At 42.8% G+C, this 19,747-nt stretch overlaps 1 protein-coding gene across 7 annotated transcripts in view; it reads right to left on the bottom strand.

Annotated features, from left to right (window-relative positions):
* Window positions 1–585: 585 nt before the first annotated feature.
* LOC147030746 (sulfotransferase 1C2-like) overlaps window positions 586–19,747 on the bottom strand; it is an 81,565-nt gene continuing 62,403 nt past the window's right edge. For 4 of the 7 annotated variants that reach the window (XM_085875112.1, XM_085875114.1, XM_085875109.1 and 1 more), the window contains 5 exons: window positions 19,150–19,247; window positions 7,851–7,977; window positions 7,415–7,509; window positions 7,111–7,288; window positions 3,918–6,715 (listed from right to left, as the gene is read on the bottom strand). In XM_085875112.1, coding sequence (XP_085731238.1) covers window positions 6,603–6,715; window positions 7,111–7,288; window positions 7,415–7,509; window positions 7,851–7,977; window positions 19,150–19,247 — 611 coding nt within the window. In that variant the 3' untranslated portion in view covers window positions 3,918–6,602. Of the gene's footprint in view, window positions 1,192–3,917; window positions 6,716–7,110; window positions 7,289–7,414; window positions 7,510–7,850; window positions 7,978–16,967; window positions 19,040–19,149; window positions 19,248–19,747 lie in introns of those variants that run through there. The other 3 variants (XM_085875111.1, XM_085875110.1, XM_085875113.1) reach the window with 3 other exon arrangements.

The raw sequence follows: 19,747 nt of genomic DNA, 5'->3' as shown, positions 1-19,747 counted from the left end.
CCAAACACTGATCATGTTGGTCGACCTGTATTCAAATACATCTTAAATTCATATAAATTCCACTACCCTCAAGGCATTTCCCTGTCTCATTCTTACACATTTACAGAAGCTAAAATTTAGCAGAGTGATTATTTTAAAACTGCCTTTTCAATTTATGATATTATATCTTGGAACATTATATTGTTGTGGGACGGGGGTCGGTGGCGAGAAACGGCCGCCAGGTGGAGCAGTAGAGCCACCCGTCTCCCACCGAACACCCGGAATTGCAGGTCGTAACTTTCGGACAACGCCGAAGGCCACGGCACACTTAAGGACCGTGCTCGCCAATTCTCTGACGGCATGGGGTAGGGTTAATAGCCAAATTTCAATATACTTAAGTACCCACGTCGTCAAATTACCGGGAGGTCACACCCTCGACGGACCTCGGGCTGAACGTGCCGTTTACCGAGCCCAAACCGGGTGTAAACCGAGTGGGAATTACCAAGGTCCGTCGGTCCAAATGAACAATTAAGGCACGACGGCCTCCCTAATTCCCAATACGCACCATGCTAAACCAATGAAAGAAAGTGACAGACAACGAGCTGGTACATTGAACAATCGGGGTTTATTTATAAGGGGGCAGGGAGCACAAAAAGAGCAGAGTTAAACCGACTATCAAGAAGGAATGCAAGTAATGTGCAAGGCACTTAAACAATTGCTACTTATAGACTGGGCCCAAAGACACATGCACACACAAATTCTTGTACAAAGGATGTTAACACTGGACAAAGAATGAGTCACACAGCAAGCTTGCAGCATACACTCAACCACAGAGATCAAAGTCTCTCACCTTGTCTGATCTATAAGCCCATGTCTACCATCAGCCCACTCTGCAACCACGCTCCTCCAGGTCTTAATGCTCCTGCCTCTGGCTCACCAAATTGTCAAAGATATTCTCAATTCCTTCTGTACATTTGAGTCATTTATGATAAACAAACACCAACATATTGATGTGGAGAATTTGAGAGGCGTTTCAAGAAGAAACACAGTCTTCCTCTCAATTCTAAAATACATGGAAATATTGAGTTCTTTATATAGGATTCAGTAAGACGAAGTTCTTTTTCTTTCCCATATTCTGGCACCACAGTTTGTCAGGTTGAGGGTTTCCAGGTGGAGATCACTTTCAGCTTTTGTGCAGCAGTCAGCTTTATTCTGAAGGGTTAAGGCATATAATTTTCAGGAAGCAAATGTGTGAGTTCTCTCCCAGCACAGAATGACATCAAGACTGCAGCCCTTTGGGTACGTTGATGGATTACACATAGTTTTATGGTATGGAAGGGGAGAAGGTCAGCCCGCTTTGAACAGGCTCGGGAATGATATATAATCTGAAGCTGTCAAATGTGTAGATAACACATCTGGATATCTCCTTCGACCAACATTCCAGTTGAGCTAAAATAATATATCCAACCAGACTTTTGGGTGCTTTCTAATTATGTCTGTGTATATATATATATATATATATATATATATATATATATATATATTTATATATATATATATATATATATTTATATATATATATTTTTTTTTTTTTTTTTTTTTTTTTTTTGCGGATTCTCGCCCGCCGGCGTGCGGACGGCCACGTAACTCGAATCGCGGCACGTCGCCCACCGGACGGACAATCCAGTCGTGACCCTCTCGGACTAACGCCGGGAACCAGTCACGGGTGGACCTTTCGGTCTCACCGCGATCGAGCCAATCAGCCCCCGCGTGGGATAGGGTTGCTCGCCAAATTCGATCTACCTAAGTACCCACGCGGAGGGTAGACCGGGCGATCGCACCTCGCCGCAGGTCGACTTCGGACACGGGCCACTTAAGCGACCCGTTCCGTACTATCGGGATAACAGAGCGGTGTTATCGTCGGCCTCGACGGTTCGATTAATTATCGGGCGTATTCAGCCCACTACCAACCCTTTACGTGAAGCAAGATGGGGATTCAATGAAGGAAATGACGAAGCGAAGCGGGAAACAGTTCAACACAAAGCACATTTATTCGCGACGAACGGAAAGCACACATATTCAATTCCACCAAAAGCACACAGAAAAGAAAAACACAATTCAATTTACACAAAAAGCAAATGCGACAATGCAGATCTAATACCGATTACACGAGCACACGGCAACACTTATACAATTTTACTTCACAGACGGCGCCGACAACACATACCCAAAACCAAGGAAAGAATACCCTCAAGGATGAGGCGGGCCTGAGGCCGAGACCGGGTCGGGCCTACCCGTCTGGTGATGAGACGCGGAGCGGCGATGGTGCCTCAACTCCGCGGGCCTCGCGGACAGTGTCTGGTAGGGGGTGGGAAAGGGGCCCCCTTGGTCGCACTATCTCAGCGCGGGGGGAAACAGGAGGGGGTTGCTGATGCTCGGGGTATAGAGGATTCCTATTCTGCCTCAAGTCCCGCGACGAGCGTCTCCACCTTGGCCAGGTCGCGCTGTCGGCCTCCCTGGGGTGCAGCTCCCTGCACGACACGAGCACCCCCTCGTCTGCCCTCGCCGCCTCTCCACAGCTCCGTCCCCTCCGCTCCGACTCCAACGCCAACGCCAACGCCAACGCACACGACGACGACCAGCTCCTTCTTGCCAACTCCACCGCCCGCGAAGTCTTAACTCTCTGTCCCCTCTCGACTCTACTACTCCTGGACTGACGAACACGGTCGCTTATATCAGCCCCGTGGCTTCGCCCTCTCATCTTTGACCCCCTCCCTTCGACCTTTCACCTCGCTCCCCATTGGCCCGAGAAAAAGTGGGCGTGAATGCTTTTTGATCCATAAATTTGCATATATCGATCGCCCTCCAACGCCCTGGGGGCGGGGCCAATTCGCCCCTCGCTCACCGATTGGACGGCAAAAAGTGGGCGTGTGTCGTTTTTGATCCGTTTTTGAAGCACAAAATCCGTGATTTTGTACACGCTGTTCGGCGCGCGCCCTGCACGAGTCCAACACCGGTACCCACAAGCGGCGCAAGAACAGTGGCGTTGCGACGGTTGCGAGGTGTGACGTGAAGGTCGTGGCGGTTGTCGTGAAGCGGCGTTGTGGTTGATGTTGTGACTGGTGGTGGTAACAATGGCGGTTGGTCCAAAATAAAGATAGTAAAAGAAAAACGGCTATCCTGAAGAGTCGCAGCACGCATAAATGACATGTATTCCCACTAGACAAAGGGTTTGGGCCTAACTACACATGTACTTACCGAGATATCTCACCTAAGGGACCTGAATGGTGGTTTGCGAATTTGGTAACCACAACAATATATATATATATATATATATATATATATATATATATATATATATATATATATATATATATATATATATATATATATATATATATATATATATATATATATATATAAAGATTTCCCTTAAGCAGAATAAGTTCAAACAATAGGTAATTCTATAATACTGAATAATGATTAAAGATTACTTGAAAGGTCAATCCGTTTTGGACACCTTTACTCGGCATATTAATTATCTTTCAACACAGAAAAGAGAAAGAAGGTGATTAAAAATGCAAATATATTGTTGAGGAGACCACGAGTGGGGCAAAGCGACCTCATGGCTCCACCAGACTCTCTGGAATCGCAGGCTGTCACACGGAGAACTCCATGACACCCTGTGACTTAGGATCCTCTGTCTAATGGAAACAAGTTACCTAAAATGGACACGTGATCTAATTACCTGGGGACACGCCATCGGATCAGATGCAGACACCTTGTTCAAACCGGATCACCTTGCAGGATCAGATGCAGACGAGCATAACTTCCAAGGATGTAATGGCTAGGAAACAGATCATTGGGGGATAATGTCCCGGCTAAACTAGGATACGGACCATGCTGGTCCAATGAAGATAAAGACGAAAACGAGCTGGGACCATTTACATACAAAGCATTTATTTACAATTATTCGTGAGAAAAGTTGTGTGACACAGTGAATGGGGTTTATTATTATGTACAGCAGAGTCTTGCAAGGAATTTGTGGGGTGCAACAAAAGGCAAGCAATTTACAAAAGTAAACACAGAGCAGACTTATCCCATTATATCTTCTATGAACTTAACTTAGGCAATGATAGGACCATCACACACACACACACACACACACACACACACACACACACACACACACACACACACACACACACACACACACACACACACACACACACACACTGAAGAGTGGTTAGTGAGAAGGAAGGAGAGCAGATGAGAACTAACGGCTTCTCAATACCTGGCGCGGTCGGCCGACCCCGCAACCCAGTATGCTTTGGGGGACGCTCCGCTTGAGTGATCCCATCTTAAGAGTCGGCACGTTATCTCTTGCTTGATTACTTTGCCGGTGCTCGTGGAAATGTGTGCTCTCTACTGGTCCAGAAGAACGTCTGCCGCACACCAACCATGAGAGAGGGAGACGGAGACGGAGACGGAGACGGACGGCTTCGCAATCTGCCTTTTATAATCCCCGGGTGAAGGGTGGGGCAACGACCCTTAGCGATGTGCCGTCATCCAAATCGTGCCCTTCCATTGGATCTCAGCCCCACCCTGCCAGGCTCCTGGGGCCGGAAGTGGCCTCATTTGCACATCCGGCGCGACACGGCCTGGAGCCCTGCAGCGACCTCCCGAGCCGTGTTCTGGTGACAGGACAAGGGTCGTGTCTGTCCTGCATGCTCGTTTGGGGCACCCCCGGCGAGCTGCAGTTGGTGCTGTTAATGTGCTTGGCCCATCCCCATCCCCATCCCCGTGCCCGTGTCAGAGTGGCCTGGGCCGTGCAGCATGCCCGTTTGGTGGCAAATTGCTTCGATGTGGAAGCGCGGGGTGATTTTTTTCCTGTGTGCGGGAGATATTGGTGGTCGAGGTGGTGAGCTTCTGGTGAGCGAAGGTGGAGCAAGGTGAGACACCGTTGTAAATCGGCATGCAGATGCGAATGAAAATGCGTGCTATGTGCATCCTATACCAGAGAGTGTTTGTGGTGAGTCTCTCATCAGGTGGCTGCCTGAGTTCGGTGCCTGCTTCGATTTGTATCATGGATAAAAGGAAAGGGTTCATATGAAAATCAATATTGAGTGTAAGATCGAGATACAATTCAACCTAACTATAAGACCCACGCAACGCACTTCATCCTGTTAACCCATGAGACATGAGGGCAAGGTCTGACTGCATGAAGACTAACAAAATAACTGCCTGGGGATCTTTGTATGTTGGGTGCCATTGCCTTGGAGGCATGCGGTTTTGCAGAACCGCAACAATATTATTAACAACGATACATGTTCAAACATATATATATAATTGTAATAATGTTGTATTGAAGTACATTTTCCATTAAAGGTTGACAACAATACATTTATTTTTCAATCAAGTTTAATTGGCAACATTTTATTATTATTATTAATCCCGTGCTTTCGAAGAAAAGCGGGAATATTGTGATTGTCTCCGTCCGTCCATCCGTCTTAAGACCCAGTCACACCTTGACGTTTTAGCCAGCTTATGCCGATTTTTGAAAAATTTGTCTAAAATGCTGGCACACGTCGAATACGTTATGGGTAAGTTTTGGAAACATTGAGAGCACGCTGAAAAACACTGCCATACGTCGTAGTACGCTGGCTTTCATCATTGTACTTTGCGGTTGTCCTCAAATTTTAGCATGCTTGAAATTTTACGACTTATGCCAGCGTATGACACTCAAGTTCTGCATACGCTGGCCATAAGTTGTAGGCACATTATGTGATCGTTGACACACGTCGACACGTTACTTGTAATTTAATCATAAGTCGAAACGCGTCGAGGTAATGTTTAGTGTACCCGAAACTTATTTCTAACCTCTGAGTAACGTGTTGTAGGCACGTTACGTGATCATTGACACGTCCACACACGTTACTTGTAAGTTTTTCATAAGTCGAAACACATCAAGGTAATGGTTAGCGTCAGTGTTCCAGACTCACTGTTTTTTTTTTGTTTTTGTTTTTTTTTCTTCAGTATGACGGTGATGTTGACACTTCGATTTCTAGTGCGATTAAAATGGGGGTCATGGGGGTCGATTAAAAAAAAATTGTCTTGTAGCTTTTTACATATTCATGAGTTGTACATTTAACAACATTTTTTTTTAAAACACATGATGATCAGAGGGTGCTTGGGGGGTAGGGGGTGCTTAGCGGATACAGGGTCAAAATAGCTCCTCCTACACTGTTTGAGAGAGGAACTTGAAACTTTGGGACATAGTAGATGTATGTATGGGGAAGTGCATAACACTATCGGATTTTTGATGACCCTGAGGGACTGGGCCAGAGGGGGTGGGGTCATGGGGGCTAATTTAAAAAAAAATAACGGGACAAAGCACTGCGTGCGGGAATATGTGATTGTGTGCCATCGACAACGTAGTTCGAGTTACTATTATTTTTATCACCCTCAAACCCATTATGCTAATTTTGGAGAAATTGCATTGACAGCAGCATAAGTATAAACAGAAAAACTATTTTGCACCACCTCTCACAATTGTTCGCTGTTAACTGGGTCGTAAATTTTCTTTTCCGATGTACCAACATTGCAATATGCCATTCTTTGCATTACAACTCATAGCAGAAGTCCAAAGATGTCCCCTGAAGTTGATCAGTGATAAGTTGATCCATGACCTCGTTCTGTGCTACTGTAAAGTGATTCTTCCAATCGCCAACCTGCCCTGTGGGAAATAAACGGAGTGGAACAATAGCAGTAAATTTGACATGTTTAGGAATTGTCTTAAGGCATTATAGGTTTACCTGCTAAATAGCTATATATGTACAATTCTTGCTGTGATAAACTTGCATGCAGGTTCATAAATGAGCAGAATAATAGCAGCAAATGGGACAAAGGGAAAGAAGGAAGACTGAATACACAGAACCATCACAGCACAAGGGGAGAAATTGCAAGTGAATAGTGGGAACAGGGTCTCAGTGTATTTTTGTAAATCTAAGAAGTAAAAGTGGAAAACATCATGGGGTGTGGTAGGCAGCAAACTTGAATTATTGGAGGGAAGAAGGTGAGACAACAGACTCAGGAAGATGGTTCGACAGGTGAGAGAAGGGAGATGAATACCTTTTCTTAGAAACTGCTTGAAGGTAAAGCCTGCCGATGACATCACATTGGAAAACTTTTCATCCATGTTTGCCTTCATAGCATTGAAGGAAAGCTGTTTAACCAAGTTCTTAATTGCCTCTGGTGAGAGATCATGTCCCAGAAAGGAGGCCAGACGGCCTGCCTCATAACCCAGGTCCTGGGAAACATGAGATTCTATAAAACTACAATTTAATGTCTGCAATACATTCACTTCCCACTCAGTGGAAATCCCTCATAGATGACCAATTTCATAAACCATCCCCTTTCCCTTTGAGTTTCCAACCTTTTTCATCCCCTCATAGAACAGGAAGAAGATGTTTGGCTGTTCACGAAGAGACCACCAACCCTTCACGTGATCAAACCAGGAATTACACATCACTGCATACAGGAATCAAAAAATGTCCAGTAATTATTACTCATTGCACAAATTGCGTAAGACGTCTCAAGCCCTGGCCACTAGATATAAACAGAAAGTAAGAGTAGCCATAAGAACTTTCAATTATGAAAAACATCAAATTAAAATCCCTTGAAACACTCATTATTGACTTTAAAACAATATTTGCTTCTTATTTTTTTTTATCACGTGAAACAAAATAAATTTTCAAACTGGTTTATCTCAATAGTTTCATTGCTTTTAAAGGGAGCATCTAAAAACAGCAACAGTAACAACACAGACAGAGAAAGAGTAGTGAACTTCTGGTGCAATGTGGAATCCTAACCTTTTCCAATTATGAAGTTTTGCAAAAATTCACTCCAGGTACCAGGATTTGGAAGCGTCTTGTTGAAGGTATAGTAGTGGTAGAAGGAAACAGCCACGTCCTTTGGGTTTCGTAAAACACATATAACCTGCATGTATGTGAGCACAATCCTTTATGTTCGTGAATTTATAGTTCTAAAGTTTTCTATGAATTTAAATGTCTATACATTAATTTTGGGCATGTGATGTTGGGTTAACAAGGGAAGTCAATGAAGTCACTCAAAGGAGGGAAACCAATTCTTACCATATCTTCAACATTTATATCAAAGCAATCACATTCAAAATTTGTGAAACATACTTATCTGCTCTATTTCGTTGGAATTAAATTTTCCTGTTAAATTTTGGTTAACTAGGCCTTTAGTATAATCACAAAATCCTTCGGGAAGCTAAATAAACGAATTCCCAAACCCTTTTTCCCTGTGTTATTACACTCATAGGACACCACCACATATTGACACAAAACAATCAGTTATTCTAAAATACCTCGTTGAAATTAGTTGGGGGTTCTCTTCTCCATCAGTTGTTGCTGACAATACGAGATGACAGCCAAGTGCAACCTGGCTTAATTTTAACCCATGTTCACGAAGCAAAAAGCGGGGTTAAGCAATTAATTGGTCACATACATACGTATGCAGAACATTTGTGTCTCCATTTTGTTATTCCCTTTTCTCTGCAAAAGCTTGTTGGATTGACATGAAATTTTCACAATAAATTGAAAGTTGGCTCCTGTCCCATGTGGAAAAAGTGTGATTTTTTTATGACGTCAAAGGTGCCTTCGTTATGACATCATAATTGCACACATAGAACGGTACATCTGATCAGTATGGACATTTTTGAGGGTCATCTTGGGATAAATTGCTCAACAGAAATAAAAATAGACGACGTCATCGGTCACGTGGTTCGGCAGCCTTTTATTATTTTTTTAAAGCTTCAAATATCTTCTCTGAAACAGCTGAACAGATCAAGGCGAAGCTTTATCGGTATTACTGTCTATCCATGAGGAACAAAAAGTTCCCACCTAAGACATCATAGGTCAAGTGGTTTGGCAGCCATATTGGATTTCCCTTAAAACCTTTAAAAAATTCTTCTCCAGAATGACTTGACAGATTGAGGAAACATCCATATTCCCCAAGCCTTGGGGATACCACGAATAAATAAAAACAAGCAGTCATAGACTGGTACTTACGAAATCGTCAACTTGACCTCTGACCTTGTCAAATAAAAGCTGTCTCTGGAGAAGGTAGCGACGCAAACCAGAAGTTTCTACGATGATTCTGTACCAAACCATCAAAAATCGAATGTTTGGATGTTTGACTTCACTGTGACCTTGACCTTTGACCGATTTTGACCAAAATCTAATCAGCGCAAGCCACCACCCTCCTGAATCGCATGGTGTAATTTGACATTGGTGGCTTCTTCCGTTCTCGAGTTACCTGTACCAAACCATCAAAAATCGAATATTTGACGTTGCTGTGACCTTGACCTTTGACAGATTTTGACCAAAATCCAATCAGCACTAGCCACCACCCTCCTGAATCAAGTGGTGTAATTTGACATTGGTAGCTTCTTCCGTTCTCAAGTTATCGTGCCTACAAACACACAAACAGAGTCTGGAAGTTATCAATATGCTTACGAAATCTTTAGATTTCGTAAGTAATACATAAGCAGTTATAGACTGGTTCTTACGAAATCGTCAACTTGACCTCTGACCTTGTCTAATAAAAGCTGTCTCGCGAGAAGGTAGCGATGCAAACCAGAAGTTTCTACGATGATTCTGTACCGAACCATCAAAAATGGAATGTTTGACCTTTGACCGATTTTGACCAAAATCTAATCAGCACTAGCCATCACCCTCCTGAATCACGTGGTGTAATTTGACATTGGTAGCTTCTTCCGTTCTCGAGTTATCGTGCCTTCAAACAAATACACAAACAGATGACGGAAGTCATCAATATACTTACGAAATCTTTAGATACTTACGAAATCTTTAGATTTCGTAAGTAAAAAATGTTCACAAATAAATCATGTCACATGGTCTGGCAGCTAACTTGGTTATGGCTAACCGCCAACATCCCCACAGACAATGGACACCACCATCGAATAACATCTATGCCACCCAACGCGATGGTTACTGAACAAGAAAGAACGGAAATAGTAAAACAACCCGTTGCTCAGGAGGAAAACTAGACACCACACTTCTTGGAATTTCCCCTCAGAACTGGTAAACAGAAGTGACTTGGGCAACGATCAAATGAGTAAAGCTGATCTCTGCTGGAATTTTCCTCCCCCGCGCACCGTGAAGGGAGGGGGATGCGCCGTCAAGATAAAAGGGCACGCGGAACGAGAGGTTCAGTGAGTGGAGGTCTGGGAGCAGAGTCGAGCTACAGTCTGGGAGTTGCGGTCTGGGAGTGCAGTGGAGTCTGTCAGCCTCTCGTTGGTCGACGGAGGCACTGGTCGAGCGGGAGAGGAGTCGCCAGCCGGATCGCCGTTGAAGGTACGGGCGGAGTCCAGCGGAGTTCGGGCAAGGCCACCGAGGGTCGCCGAACCAGGGCGGGCGAGGCACCACGAGGGTGGAGGTAACCTGCAAAGGTCTCGTGGGACTCCTTCGGTCCGCCAAGTCCCACGTAATAAAGGCCTACGAGTCCAGTCTGACCCCCTTGCCTCTGAGGGGGTCTTTTCTTGGTTTATTTGTGTGAATGTTGTGGCGCCGTGTCCCGCAGGTAGAACTGTGGAAGTGCTTGTGAATAATAATAATAATAGACGGTTGTAGTGCTTTACCTTGTTTGTGTCTTGTCCCTTCCCGCCAATTTAATTGCATTACTGTACGTGTCGTTTTATAAATAAATGTCCTTGTGTTAATGTTAACCTGTTCGTTGTGTCCTCTTTCCCCATTGAACCACCGTATTGCTCTCGGAATTTAGCGGGCTTATAAATAGCCGATAATAGAATCGGGTCCAACGAGGCCTGGCGATAATACACCGCTCGGTTATCCCAGAACGGAACGAACCGCTTAAGCGGTTCGTGTCCAAGCAGGCCTTCGTTGAGGTACGGTCTCTCGGTGGTCTGCCCACGCAAATACTTAGGTATATCGATAATTCGGCGATTGACCCTGTGGCACGCGGGTAGAGTGTTGACTCGGCCGTGGTGTGCGCTTGGAGCACACCCGTGGCTGGTTTTCGGCGTTCCGGAAAGTCTCGACTGAATTGTCCGTTCGGTGGGTGGGACGGCTGCCGCTGGCTAAAGCGGCTGTCCGCACGCTGGGCGGGTGCAGAATTCGTAACAATATATTTTAAATTTCAACCTGATTGACCGAAGGTTAGGGTCTGGCAGATAGAATTATTTAATTTTTTGAATCTGGGTTGTTTTAGATTTTTTTTTTTTTTTTTTTTTTAAATAAGGCTCACTTGGCTGCACCTGGATGGATGGATGGGTTTGAGAGTAGAGGAATAGCAATTGAAACCCGAGTCCTATCTTACCACATGTTACATGACCATTTGATATCACGCATATTGAGCGTACATCGAAAACCATTCAACGGAGGAAATTGAAACTTTACCATATGTTACATGACTATTTGATATCGCGCATAATTGAGCGTACGTCGAAAACCATTCAACGGAGGAAATTGAAACTTTACCATATGTTACATGACTATTTGATATCGCGTATATTGAGCGTACATCGAAAACCGTTCAACAGAGGAAAACCGTTCCACGGAGGAAATTGAAACTTTACCATATGTTACATGACAATTTGATATCGCGCATAATTGAGTGTACATCGAAAGCCATTCAACGGAGGAAAATTGAAACTTTACCATATGTTACATGACTGATTGATATCGTGCATATTGAGTGAACATCAAAAACCGTGAAACAGAGGAAATTGAAACTTTACCAAATGTTACATGACTATTTGATATCGCGCATATTGAGTGAACATCGAAAACCGTTCAACAGAGGAAAACCGTTCAACGGAGGAAATTCAAACTTTACCATATGTTGCATGACTATTTGATATCACGTATATTGAGCGTACATCGAAAACCACTCAACGGAGGAAATTGAAACTTCACCATATGTTACATGACCATTTGATATCGTGCATATTGAGCGTACATCGAAAGTCGCTCAACGGAGGAAATTGAAACTTTAGCATGTGTTACATGGCCATTTGATATCGTGCATATTGAGTGCACATCGAAAACCATTCAACGGAGGAAATTGAAACTTTGCCACATGTTACATGACTATTTGATATCACGCATGTTGAGCGTACATCGAAAACAATTCAACGGAGGAAATTGAAACTTTACCATATGTTACATGACCATTTGATATCGTGCATATTGAGTGCACATCGAAAACCATTCAACGGAGGAAATTGAAACTTTACCACATGTTACATGTCTATTTGAGATCACGTATATTAAGCGTACATCGAAAACCGTTCAACGGAGGAAATTGAAACTTTACCACATGTAACATGACTATTTGATATCGCGTGTATTGAGCGTACATCGAAAACCATTCAACGGAGGAAATTGAAACACTACATGTCACATGACCATTTGATATCGTGCATATTGAGCGTACATCGAAAACCACTCAACGGAGGAAATTGAAACTTTACCATGTGTTACATGGCCATTTGATATCGTACATATTGAGTGCACATCTTAAACCATTCAACGGAATAAATTGATACTTTGCCATATGTTACATGACTATTTGATATGGCGTATAATGAGTGTACATCGAAAACCGTTCAACGGCAGAAATTGAAACTTTACCACAGGTTAAATGACTATTTGATATCGTGTATATTGAGCGAAAACCGTTCAACGGAGGAAAACCGTTCAATGGGGGCAATTGAAACTTTACCACATGTTGCATATTTGATATCGCGTGTATTGAGCGTACATCGAAATCTATTCAACAGAGGAAATTGAAACTTTACCACATGTTGCATATTTGATATCGCGTGTATTGAGCGTACATCGAAATCTATTCAACAGAGGAAATTGAAACTTTACCATATGTTACATGATCATTTGATATCGTGCATATTGAGTGTACATCGAAAACCACTCAACGGAGGAAATTGAAACTTTACCATATGTTACATGACCATTTGATATCGTGCATATTGAGCGTACATCGAAAGCCACTCAACGGAGGGCATTGAAACTTTACCATATGTAATATGACCATTTGATATCTTGCATATTGAGCGAACATCGAAAACAATTCAACGGAGGAAATTGAAACTTTGCCACATGTTACATAACTATTTGATATTGCGTATATTGAGCGTGCATCGAAAACCGTTCAATGGAGGAAAACCGTTCAATGGAGGAAATTGAAACTTTACCATATGTTACATGACTACACAGATGCCAACCCTCCCGATTTCATCGTGAGGCTTCCGAAAATTCACCCAAACTCCCGCCCTTACGATCACTATCCTTATCCTCCCGAAATTTTGATATTTTTGCACTGTTCACTAATCAGAATGTACTAGTATGAGAATTGAATGAAAAGCATCGTCTGCTACGTATAGCATGTGGTAACTCCATAACGTTCGCTGCTACCAAATTGTACGTAAAAAATTGCAAATTCAAATGAGGAGCAGCGAAACATTGGGTCTGGATCTTGCTTATGCGATCATGCACTGAGATTTAGTGCATGCGGTATGTGTGCAATACAGTGCATGCGGTATGTATGCACAGTGTATATGCATGCGATACGCTCACTGCATGCAGCTGGGCCCCGTACCAGCCCGGCGGTCGGGACCACCGTGCGGTGTTTAACAGCCGCTAGAGTTCTACGAGTCGCGCTGCAGCTGTGGAACATCGACTTCGAAGTTACCGATGCTTCAAGCCCTCGATGTTGATTACGAAATGGCAGAAAAGAAGCTTACGAAGACCAAGAAATGGTCTCAGAAGTACAAGACCGAATACAGTCTCCAATACCCGTGTATTCGAAAGTCTGAAAGAGGAATTCATCATGCGTATTGTACAGTATGCAGCGTTGATATTTCAGTTGAGCACGGAGGTCGCGATGATATTCGGAAGCACGTTGGAAGCAAACGGCACACAGACATTGCAAAGGAGAGATCTTCGAGCACCGGTACACTTCTGAATTATTTCACCAAACAAGGGACAAGCGAGGAAGAGGATGTTACCCGAGCGGAACTTCTCTTTCGTGGATTTATTGTGGGACATAACTTGCCCATAGCAGTCTCAGATCATGCTGGACCTCTATTTCAAAAGATGTTTCCAGATTCAAAAGTTGCTTCAAAGTATGGATGTGCAAGAACAAAAACTTCAGCAATAATTGGTGAGTTGTCAAATGTTACTGCTTCATCTATTGCCGATATTGCTAGACGAGCTCCATTTAGCCTAGCTACAGACGGTAGCAATGACAGTGGTGAGGCCCAGCTATATCCTGTCCTGATTTCGTACTATGACAACAGTGCTGGGATTGTGAAGCAAGGTTTGCTAAGTTTGCCTGCGTGCAAACAAGATTCCACTGGAGAAAACATTTTCAAACTGCTTGATCATGAGTTCAGTGACAGGAAAATTCCGTGGGGAAATTGTGTTTCCTTTTGTGCTGATAATGCCTCTGTCATGGTGGGCAAGCACAAAGGAGTCGCTGCTTATATCCACAAACAAAATCCAGAGTGCTACATCATGGGATGCCCTTGCCATATGATGCACAATACGGCCAAGAAGGCGGCTCAGGCCTTACCCATTGAATTAGATGACTTTCTCATCGATATTTACTACTACTTGGACAAAAGTAGTAAACGCGTCAAAGGAGTGAAAGCACTGCAAGAACTCTGTGATGCCCCGACACACAAGATTCTGAAGCATGTCGCAACAAGGTGGCTGTCCCTTGGTCAGTGCCTAGACAGGCTGATTGAACAGTGGGAGCCACTTCGCCTCTTCTTCAAAGAAGAAGTACGAAGAAAAATGCAACCAACTGTAGCCAAGACTCTAACAACGAGCAAGAAGGACGGCACTGTATCTACTGCCAGTACTGGCACTGCAGGATCAAGCACTAGTGGAGCAGCATTCACCACTACCACTGCAGTATCTGCTGCGAAGAAGACAGCAGGGACAGCACCAAAACCAATGCTGAGAGCAGGTAGCATCACCGGCCCTTCATCACGTTCATCTACAAAGCAGATCCCTTCAGAGTCGAGAAAGACTGTGATAGTCCCATCTACAGGCAAAGAAGGACCCAAGTTAAGTTCTGCTTTTGCCAAATCACTTGATAGAAGCTCAGCAAAACCTTCGAATCAGAGGTCTTCTTCCTTGGCTGCACCTACCTCAAGCTCTCTCCTCAAACGTAAAATTGGATCTGGTACTACGAGTCTGACCTCTTCTGCTGGCAGTAAACGCAAGTGTGATCGCCCTGCGGCTAAGTGTACTACGAGTTCTACAACTAAAAGCGCATCTTCCTCAAACACTGTGCAGGAATCTAGAGAAAAACGTGTCAACAGGATGTTCTTGTCTCCACAAACAAAACTCTATTGTTTCTTCCTTCGATATGCTAACAAGCTTTTTGAGAAGGGGAATCTTCTGCTCCAAAGAGACGAACCCTGTATTCATCTCCTGCACGGAGAATTGAATGGTCTTCTGAAAGATATCTTCGTACGGTTTTTGAAACCATCGGTGTCATCGGTTGCTCTGGTAAATGTACCCTTCTCTGACAGAAATCATCAGAAGAATGATGAGGACCTCATGATTGGGAACGATGCCAAACTGTATATAAGGGAACAAAGGAGTCTCAAGAAATCCATCTTCACTCTGAGTGAGTCAGACATCCAAGGTTTCTTCAGTGCAGTTCGCTCATATAATGTGAAAGCCTGCAATTACATCTTCAAAACCTGGCCGCTAGATGATGAATTAGCCAAGCATGCTCAGGTGCTGGATGTTAAGCTACACCAAGAAGTGGGGTTTGACTGTGTGGAGTTTTTCATCAAGAAATTCCCCTGTCTGTTCAGTGGCGGTGATAGTGACATAGACAGTCTTGAGAGTGAATTCGCTCACTACCAGGCAGACGCCTCCATAGCTACAATTGCTACTGAGACAGTGAGAGTGGATGAGCAGTGGCATCGGATTTCACAGCTCACAGATCCCTGCACTGGTGCCAAGGAGTATCCTAATTTGAGCAACGTGATGAAGGGAATCTTGGTCATTCCTCATTCGAACGCATCATGTGAGCGGGCACTCAGTCTTGTACGGAAGAATCATACTGAATTTCGTCCCAATTTGAGTGTCAAAACCCTGGAAGCTCTCTTAATTGAAAAACTAGCTCATAGCACCCCTTGCTACCAGAGAGAATACAGCAAAGACATAATCAGAAGGGCTAAAAGAGCCACACAGCTGTCACTCAGCAAAGCTGCCATGGAAAAAGCAAGCAGCAGTAGTACCAGCCAGTAAGGTAAGAAAAATATTGCTTCTTTTGTGCTTTTTGTAAATCTTTGATTGTCCCCTAACTTACTAATATTAACATACATGTAACATTAAAAAGTGCACAATTTTCCCCTTTTTTTGTTCAAAAAGTGGGAATTCTTAACATGTTAAATGCTCCAAAATAGGGCTCAGAGGGCACTAGAGCGTCTAGAACCCCAGAGCTTCCAGGGCCCTAAGGCGGGCCCTGGACTCCGCCGCAAGGGTCGAGCGCTCCGCGCTCGAGATGTGCGCTTAGCGCTCATTATTTGGTGTCGGTTGCAAATCCTCCCTAATTCTGATTTCCAAAAGTTGGCATCTCTGTGACTATTTGATATCGTGTGTATTGAGCCTACATCGAAAACCGTTCAACGGAGGAAATTGAAACTTTACCACATGTTACATGACTATTTGATATCGTGTGGATTGAGCGTACATCGAAAACCGTTCAACGGAGGAAATTGAAACTTTACCACATGTTACATGACTATTTGATATCTCGTGTATTGAGTGTACATCAAAAACCATTCAACGGAGGAAATTGAAACTTTACCATATGTTACATGACTATTTGATATCGCGTATATTGAGCGAACAACGAAAACCGTTCAACAGAGGAACTTGAAACTTTACCACATGTTACATGACTAGTTGATATCGCGTGTATTGAGCATACATCGAAAACCGTTCAAGGGAGGAAATTGAAACTTTACCACATGTTACGTGACTATTTGATATCACGTTTATTGAGCGTACATCGAAAACCGTTCAACGGAGGAAATTGAAACTTTACCACATGTTGCATGACTATTTGATATTGCGTGTATTGAGCATACATCGAAAACTATTCAACGGAGGACATTGAAACTTTTCCATGTGTTACATGACCATTTGATATCATGCATACTGAGCGTACGTCAAACCACTCAACGGAGGAAATTGAAACTTTACCATGTGTTACATGACCATTTGATATCGTGCATATTGAGCGTACATCGAAAACCATTCAACGGAGGAAATTGAAACTTTGCCACATGTTACATGACCATTTGATATCGCGTATATCGAGCGTACATCAAAAACCGTTCAACGGAGGAAATTGAAGCTTTGCCACATGTTCCATGACTATTTGATATCACGTGTATTGAGCGTACATTGAAAACTGTGCAACGGAGGAAATTGAAACTTTACCACATGTTACATGACTATTTGATATCGCGCCTATTGAGTGTACATCGAAAACCGTGCAACGGCGGAAATTGAAACTTTACCACATGTTACATGACTATTTGATATCGCGTGTATTGAGCGTACATCGAAAACCGTTCAACGGAGAAAATTGAAACTTTACCATGTGGTACATGACCATTTAATATCATGCATATTGAGTGTACATCGAACACTACTCAACGGAGTAAATTGAAGCTTTACCACATGTGACATGACCATTTGATATGGTGCATCTTGAGCGTACATCGAAAACCATTCAACAGAGGAAATTGAAACTTTACCACATTTTACATGACCATTTGATATCATGCATATTGAGTATCCATCGAAAAGCACTCAACGGAGGAAATTGAAACTTTACCACATGTTACATGACCATTTGATATCGTGCATATTGAGTATACATCGAAAACCATTCAACGGAGGAAATTGAAACTTTACCACATGTTGCATGACTATTTGATAACAGGTATATCTGGAGCGTACATCGAAAACCGTTCAACGGAGGAAATTGAAACTTTACCACATGTTACATGACTATTTGATATGACACATATTGAGTGTATATTGAAAACAGTTCAACGGGGGAAATTGAAACTTTACCACATGTTACATGACTATTTGATATCGCGTGTATTGAGCGTACATCGAAAACCGTTCAACGGAGAAAATTGAAACTTTACCATGTGGTACATGACCATTTAATATCATGCATATTGAGTGTACATCGAACACTACTCAACGGAGTAAATTGAAGCTTTACCACATGTGACATGACCATTTGATATGGTGCATCTTGAGCGTACATCGAAAACCATTCAACAGAGGAAATTGAAACTTTACCACATTTTACATGACCATTTGATATCATGCATATTGAGTATCCATCGAAAAGCACTCAACGGAGGAAATTGAAACTTTACCACATGTTACATGACCATTTGATATCGTGCATATTGAGTATACATCGAAAACCATTCAACGGAGGAAATTGAAACTTTACCACATGTTGCATGACTATTTGATAACAGGTATATCTGGAGCGTACATCGAAAACCGTTCAACGGAGGAAATTGAAACTTTACCACATGTTACATGACTATTTGATATGACACATATTGAGTGTATATTGAAAACAGTTCAACGGGGGAAATTGAAACTTTACCACATGTTACATGACTATTTGATATCAGGTATATTGAGCGTACATCGAAAACCGTTCAACGGAGGAAATTGAAACTTTGCCACATGTTGCATGACCATTTGATATCACGTATATTGAGCATACATCGAAAACCGTTCAACAGAGGAAATTGAAACTTTACCATATGTTACGTGACCATTTGATATCGCGTATATTGAGCGTACATCAAAGAGCATTCAGCGGAGGAAATTGAAACTTTACCACATGTTACATGACCATTTGATATGGTGCATCTTTCTTGAATGGTGCTCACCCCCTGAGAAATTACATGGTGAATTAAACACGGACTAATGCCTAGAGACATGTGACATCCTCGCATTAGCAATTGGAATCATTATAAATTTTTTTTGTTCTTTTTTGTCATACCTTGCATTTATTTTCCAAGATGGATTTGGAAATGTGGGAGATTGGTGCATGGATGTTGGTAACCCTTGGTGTTGGAATCTTTTTCAGCGTTTCCACACCTGCATGATATATAAATGATCTTTATACATAAATAATGTCAAAGTAAAACTCATCTTGCCAATATAATTGCAATAGCTCTGAAAATAATTTGTGGAATATCTCATCGATTAAGGAGTATAATGCATAATAAGTACATGATGTTTCAGGGTTAGATAAAATGTCTACAAATCAATCAGGTTCTGCAGCACAGATATACTGAACCACATCAATAGCAGTCTGCAAATCATTGTCTGGGAATGTTTGTTTAAAAAATATGAAATAAGTCAAAACAATCGGCAGTGGGACAACAGTTTGACACAAAAAGGAAGAGAATAAATGACAGACAGAGACAGACAGAGACAGACAGAGACACACCACTTGAAAAGGTTGTCACTCAGTCACTCGCCATCAGCCATGATCTTTATTGGACAGACCATGTTTTCAATGTGGCCTCCTAAGCCAACCACCAACTGGGCATAGTGCACGTTCTTTCTTTGCCCAATCTGAACTTTTGGCAAAT

The sequence above is a fragment of the Eptatretus burgeri genome, chromosome 3, assembly GCF_056783735.1.
Source record: "Eptatretus burgeri isolate ZD-2024b chromosome 3, Ebu_testis_v1, whole genome shotgun sequence".
NCBI classification, from domain to species: Eukaryota; Metazoa; Chordata; class Myxini; order Myxiniformes; family Myxinidae; genus Eptatretus; species Eptatretus burgeri.
The sequence above is the reverse complement of the archived record's forward strand: the minus strand, read 5'-3'. Positions and strand labels throughout refer to the sequence as shown.